General features: G+C 43.6%; 1 protein-coding gene across 1 annotated transcript; it reads left to right on the top strand.

The window, feature by feature from the left end:
• The first annotated feature begins 641 nt into the window (after positions 1-641).
• cmtm8b (CKLF-like MARVEL transmembrane domain containing 8b) lies at positions 642-4718 on the top strand. Its single transcript, XM_056286742.1, has 4 exons — positions 642-871; positions 3097-3270; positions 3814-3933; positions 4181-4718. The coding sequence occupies exons 1-4, from the start codon at positions 740-742 to the stop codon at positions 4262-4264; spliced, it is 510 nt and encodes a 169-aa protein (XP_056142717.1). The 5' UTR covers positions 642-739; the 3' UTR covers positions 4265-4718.
• Positions 4719-7497: the final 2779 nt, after the last annotated feature.

The raw sequence follows: 7497 nt of genomic DNA, 5'->3' as shown, positions 1-7497 counted from the left end.
TATCTCTCACACATATGCAAATACAATCTCTCTCACACACACACACACACACACACACACACACACACACACACACACAAAATAATAGTTAATGTTTTGGGTAAGTGCGTCTACCATCATCTTCATTTTTACTAAGACCACCCTTCTCTTTATCATCTCGCCACATGAAGAATGGTCCGGGTTTTACACAGTTATTTTCCCATCCTTGAATACAGTTCAGTGGGTTTCGAACCCCATTTCCTTGAATTAAATCTCAAATCCTGTTTTTCGATGTCTGCACTTTTACATCGGCCCTGAAAACAAACCCTTGTTTTTTGGGGGGGTTTTTTCTGGGTATCGCGGACAGCAACAAATAAGTAGTGGAGTACAAACACTCTTTTAATTCCTTTTCATATCATACATTGGTTTCATTTTTTTTGTAATGAGGTTTTAGTGTCCGGTATGACACTTCTTAGGTTTCCATGTGACAACGACAGTACACTCAACGAGACTGGGGCCACCGTGTGCTTAGGACTTGCTTTTGATAAAGAGGCCGGATAGCTATTTTTATTTTCACTGATATCTTTTATAAAGTGGAGTGGAGAGGAAAGAGCGAGAAGGTCTTGGCTGGATACGGCTGGTCAGACATTACCACCCTCAGCTGATGCTGTGGTGACCTCGCCACAGACAGGGACAGGAAAACAACTTCCTGCGCTCGCAGCAGCTGCTGCCAGGCTGACTGTCTCTGTCAGCGGACGCCATGGAGGGAGCTGCGGTGGTCTCTCCCCGGAGCAGCGCCACCACGCCGGACAGTAACCTCCACACCTCCACCTTGGCCTTCGACAAGCGTTTCCTCGCAACTCCCAAAGGAATACTCCTCTTGGCTGAGATGGTAGGTGGAACTTGGCTCGTGAGGTTGTGATTTGTTCTCGGTGTCTCTTAGATGACTATATCACCTGTCACGACCCCCCCCTCCCCTCCCCATAGACAAATGCCTTCCCTGGCTGAAAAGGTGAGTTGTAGGTGCAAGTCTGAAAGGGCAACAACTTGAGTGTCGAATTTTCTTCTTTTTTTTCGTTAAACGTTGCGATACGCCTTGAAAAGCTACGCTAAATTGTGTCCGTCGTGACTGCCCATGCTCAGCCTTTGCCGCCCGACACACGTTTTAGATTTGGGCTGTTATAGCTGATGAATGTGTTAGCGCAGCTCAGGGGTGTCTGTTACGATCACCCGGTCCAGGCTGAATCCACTCCCCGCGTTTTGCTGCTTTCTGACAACAATTATGTGAGCCCTAACGCCAACAAAACACGTCTTCCTGAAAGGTCTCGCTTCACTGTAAGTGAACAGGATCTGTCTGATTTATAGATAACACTAGAGACGAGCGAAGCATCGCCGGGCTCGTGTTCGTCTCACTGGGTAGTTTCTACCAGTCTCCGTACTATGCTACACAGAGCCGAAGACTACGATGAAGAAAGGTTAGGGGGGGTCTGAAAAGCTCAATGACAAAGCGGTTTCAGTTCTCAGATTTGACCTTTTGTCGTTTCTTTGTACCATTAACTACAAAAACATAGAAAAATGATCACGAGGCGGTTTACAAATGGCGGAACGCTGGTGACTGCTTTCCAAAGTGGCTTCAACACAGGACGCTACCACAAATCGACACGTCGAAATACACAACCTCCATGTTTTTTTGTCGAAGGAGGAAGTTAGCCAAAAAACAAACTAAGAAAATCATCTCCTCGCCCTCTTTCCTTCATTGTCCTTCTTCCTTCCCAAATAAGCCGAGGAAAGGGTTCAGGGCGGGCTTTTCTCTAAATACGGTCTGGCTTAGCGCCACGCGGGCTTCAGGGTCACGTGTGACCCAGTTAGCGCGAGCGGAGTGCGGTAATGTAACTAATGTAACGCTATGATTGTACAGACGCTCAGAAATGATGTTTGGTGATTTCTCAGAAACCCTATGTGCCCTTGAGGAACAGGAGGAGCCATATGGGACCCAAGTACATGCGGGGTTATGACAGCAGAGTGTTGATGTTGGCTGCAAATGCTGAAAGTGCCAGAAAACTCTCAGCCTTTACGTGCCACGTTGTAATCGTCCATGTTGTGTGCATTTTTCTGGAGCACCGTAATTCAAATGCAAGTGGACATACCGAGACTGCACCTTGTTAAAGAATTTCATTGTATTGCACGACTGACAGCGGTAGTAATCTGTAATGGATTACATTTTACTCAGTACTCTTGCCAACCTTGCTCCCCTTGAAGCGCTTTGTGCCGGAGCAAGTTTTCCTCCTTTGATAAGTAGCATCCATCAGAGAAGTCTTTTGTTGCTAAACAGGATGGGTGGGTTCAGAACAATGTTGGCGGTAGAGGAGGACAGATTACTCACTGCTGAAGGAATGGCACACAGGGAAACAATTTGATTCAGCAGAGATGGGCAATGTTGCCTTTTAGAAGCTATGGGGGTTATTAAGTGCCACAAAATTAATTTGGGTAACACATTTGGTCATGAGGACATAAAAAAATCATGACAAAATACTTTTGGTCTTAGTTTGTTCATTACAGTTACACATCCAAAAAAGTCTTGCCTGTAGAACCACAGTAACTCAATACACGGACCTGATTAGAATGTGTTTTATGTGACGGCCACAAAAAAAGACAAATAGAACGGGTCCATCAATGTAAGGACCTAAAGTTAGCATGCAGAACATCAGAAACTGTTTTCTCACATGAAAATTCCCCCTTTCTACTTGATCCAACTCTGTCAGGGTAAAAAAGAAATAAAAAGAAAAGAAAAGAAACCCTCCTGGAAACCCAGTCTTTTCCCCATCACGAACATCTTCTGTTCACCACTGATGTCGGTTTGCCAAGCCAAATTGGTAACAAATTCTAGCTCTTACCAAAATGCATGAGTTCAAGCTGACAGAGCTAGCATTTTGTATGCAGATTGCAAAAGAATTAAACAGTGTGTATAAGTCTGAGGAATAATGTAACCAAACAAGCCTTTTTCTGCACCGTCCTGACTTGCCCTCCTCATCCTCTACTTCCCACTACATGATGACTTTTTTTTTTTTACCATACAGGATAACAAACTGTGTGGGTGCTCTGATTGCTCTCTTCTAGGTGTTTGGCCTGTTAGTATGGATCCTGGTCGGAGGAACAGAATATCACCACGTGCCTGCACTGGGCTGGGTGATGTTTGTGGCCATCCTCTATTGGGTTTTAACCGACTGCTTGTTTATCATTTACCTCAGTGAAGCACACAACAGGATACCAAAGGTCCCCTGGACTACACTGGTAACTAACTATATACACAAAGACTGAAATCTGACTATCAATCACCCACACTCTAACACATGTATATACACACACACACACACACACACACACACACACACACACACACACACACACAGGCTTTTATGCCTACATAAAAGCATTCTGAGTTTCTCCTTCTATTCTGTTTTGTCTTGTGTCCTTCCTTCTTTACCAGTGTTTTAACAGTATGGAGCCAAGATTCTCTCTCTTTCTCTCTCTCTCTCTCTCTCTCTCTCTCTCTCTCTCTCTCTCTCTCTCTCTCTCTCTCTCTCTCTCTCTGTCTCTCTCTCTCTCGCTCTCTCAAATTTCAAATTCGAATGACAGTGTCCAAATATTGAGAAAAAAAGAAAGGAAAAAAAGCCAAACAACAATTGGAAAACACCATTGAAAACAAACACATTACAACAAATAAATATAGTACAAAAAAGTAACATAATACAAGACAAAAGAACATGCTTTCATCAAATAATCTCTCTCTCTCTCTCTCTCTCTCTCTCTCTCTCTCTCTCTCTCTCTCTCTAGTTTCTCTGTTTCAATGGGAGCGCCACGGTCCTGTATCTGGTGTCAGCTGTGGTGGACGTTAATATAGTGAGCCAGGCCATTAGAGGGCGCCACAGTTACAACTGCTGGGCAGCATCTGCGGTAAGACCACTGCCTCCAATGGGCTGTGTAATGTCCCAACACCTGCACTATATTGTTTTTTAAAGATAGTGGTCACCAGTAAATAACGGGTGTGTTTTTTGTTCACGTATTCCCACAAGTTCTGCTGACAACATTAGCACACTCTCCTAGACTCTGGCCTGAACTCAAGCTTCTCTTCTCTGTTCATTTGCTCTCCCTGTCTTTCCGTAGATCTTCTCACCCCTGCTTTTACTTCATTTCTCCTCAGTTCTTTGCATTCCTGACCACGCTGTGCTACGCAGGAAGTACCTGCATTAGCTACCGTGCCTGGAGAAGAGATGAGGAGGTGTAGACTGCTGAAGATAACAGTCTGTCTATGAAGAGGGTATCCAACAAAATGTGACACAACTTCAGACCAGCACGAAAGTTCACTCTCTCTTTTAATTCAGTCAAATCAAATAATTCGTTTAATACTGTAGTATTGATTGTCGTTATCTCTACTAAACAGCCTTTCCATGTCAAAAGCTTTTCAGTATAGACAATGCACATATTTGATGGTGTGTTTAAAACACACCAGCACTAACCATGAGAGACAGAGGGAAAAAAAGCATATTTTTTTGTTTGTTTTTCTGTTTTTCTACATCATGCGTATGCAGGACTACTTCCAAACCATCACTACATCTGATTTCACTCATTACTCCCTCCCTGTCTGGTTGAAAGTGTGCAAACCAGTGAAATCAGCTGGTGTAGAGTTGGGCTGGAACTTAAAACTGCATATACATTGTAATGTTCTGTTATGTAATAAATCAAGCTGAAAAGTAAATCTTGTCTGTGTATTTAATCACGTCTTGTCTGCTCAATGGTTATCACATGTTCTGACCCTAGAACGTTCTGTGCATGAACCTTAACCCTACAATAAACAAGATATACCAATACTGTCACCTACTGGCCTGATGGGCACATTATTACGTCCTCCTTCCTTTGAAGTTGATACAAAAAATAATACGAATAAGAATACAAGGTAAGTATAAAGTCTAGAGACTGTTAAGCTATAACCAAACTTAGTCATCTAAACATTACACCACATTTTTAACACTTTCCTTTTCAGGGTAAAATAACAAACGGGTAAGTCACATTAAGCTATTGCCACACCTAGTCATTTAAAGGTTAAACAATATTTGTAACACTTTTTTTCAGTACATGTATACTGTATAATAACAAATAGGTAAGTCACATTATTTCCTTTTCAGATATCCCAACTCAGTGTAACTTTCTGATAAGTTTTCAATTTACCCCACACTCCGATGTCTTGCAGGATATCTCTAACGAAACTCAAAGTGTCTTGTTTTTGTTTTTGTTTTTTTGGGGGGGGGTTCATTTTTATCTTAAAAGTCCATTATAACTTTCTATTTTCTAGGCCTGCGCATGACTGGTGTTTCAGTCATTGGGGTAGGTGGAGGAAACTCAGTCAGGTGCACGTCAGGAGGATGCACGACAGGAGGCGTCACTTAAGCAGCTGCCTGTTCCTGAAATGTCTCCGGAGTCTTAAGCAGACTTCTGCGGTTTCTCCACAGCACCTGTCCATCTTCAGTCCTAATGGTATATGACCTTGGACTTACTTCTTTCAGGACCATTGCCTTTCTGTTCCATGCCAAGGGCTCTTCGATTCTGACCACATCATGTTCTGTAAGAGGTTTCAGGCTCCTGGCAGCCTTGTCGTGATTCTTTTTCTGTTCCTACTTGAGCTGCACGTGTTTCTGTGTCAGTTCCCTGTTTTCCTTTTTCACAGGCATGCATGGCAGTGTGTTGCACAGTTTACGATTCATGAGGAGCGCCACAGGCGACGCTCCACATGCCAGAGGCAAGGATCGATAGGTCAACAATGCCAGGTAAGGGTCTGAGTTGGTTTCAGTGCCCTTTTTCAGAAGTCTTTTGACAATTTCCACTCCTTTCTCTGCCTTCCCATTTGCCTGTGAATGGAGAGGGCTTGATGTGGTGTGTTGGAACCCATACTGTTCTGCAAACGTCTGAAACTCCCTTCAGGATAGTTTGAGTAATAGTCTATTACCAAGAGAAAGTCCTTTCCATTCAGATGGAAGAAATTTGTTCCTACTTTTTGCCATGGGTCAGCTGGCATGTCTTGAATCAGATTTGGATCTTTGGTTTGCTTGTAACGGTGTCTTTGACACGTGTCACATTTACCAATCAGTGTCTCAATGTCTCTATTGATACCTGACCAATAAACAGCTTCTCTAGCCCTTCCGTTGTACTTGTCAATGCCAAGGTGACCCTCGTGGATCCAGCTGAGCATCTCTTGGCGCATAGACTCTGGAATGATAATCCTATATTGCCTCAGCAGTAGGCCGTTGACTATGCTCGGCTCTGCCCTGATAGGATAGAATTGTGAGAGTTTACCTTTTGTCCACCCATGTTGGAGGTTGGCCATCACTGCCTGCAATGTCATGTCTTTTTCCATTTCTAGTACAGTCTTCGTGTACATCGTGTCTGACACTGAGAAGGAGGAAGCAATCAAGTTAACATGCATTTTCACATCCATCGAGATGGTGTTGACCTGTGTCTTTGTAACTGGTGCAGGTGCTCACGACCGTTCATCAGCCATAGTGACGTATTTACCTGGCGTGTAGACTAAATCCATATCATATCTTTGCAGCCTCATCATCATCCGCTGGATCTGGGGAGACATGTCGTTCAGGTTTTTTCTGAAGATTGAAATTAGCGGTTGGTGATCCGTTTCTGCTGTAAAGGTGGGTAGTCCATAGACATAGCCATGAAACTTCTCACATCCAAACACTAACCCTAGGGTCTCCTTTTCTTCTGACTAAATATTTAAGAGACACTGGGATTTGCTCAGACTTTCCAAATAAGACACCAAATCAATCACAGTGCGGTGATCAGGATTGTAGCAGCACAACACATACATAATTTCTGACCTGAACAACGGCCTCACCATCACTGCCCCTGCAGACACCCGTAACCACCACATAACAGGAAAGAAAGGAGAGAGACAGAGCACACGTGATAAACTTTATCTATCAATCACATGTTCATTCGGGAGTGGATATGAGAGTGGAGAAGAAAAGTGTTAAAGCCTAGAGGAGTATGAAACTGAGGTTATTTGTAGATACTGGAAGAGGAGAAGGGAGAGACCACAGCCAGCTGGAAAGTGCAGCCTGAGTGAGAGGAGATGGTCAGTTAGCTTTAGGTGGCTGATCACTGATCAGGGCTGTAGTCAGTCTACTAAAAGGGAAGGGCCTTTTTTCTCCAAAAGTGGAATTTTTTTTATTCCAACCACAGGATACCTTATGTAAAAAGCTAGCCTTGACCTACTATAGCTACGAATACACTATGCTTTATACTATACAAAACATGTGATTTATTGGGAGGCACTCCAAATAATGGATATTTCAAGCTTTAAAACATCATAAGGAGGCATCCGGATGGTGTGGCGGTCTATTCCATTGCCTACCAAAACCTCCAGCTTGGTTGGGCATCCCTACAGACGCAATTGGCTGTGTCTGCGGGTGGGAAGCCGGATGTGGGTATGTCAAATCAAGCAGTGGCGGC

This window comes from Lampris incognitus, chromosome 9, assembly GCF_029633865.1.
Source record: "Lampris incognitus isolate fLamInc1 chromosome 9, fLamInc1.hap2, whole genome shotgun sequence".
In the NCBI taxonomy this organism is placed as follows: Eukaryota; Metazoa; Chordata; class Actinopteri; order Lampriformes; family Lampridae; genus Lampris; species Lampris incognitus.
Note: the sequence above shows the minus strand (reverse complement) of the source record. Positions and strands in the feature narration are given on the sequence as shown.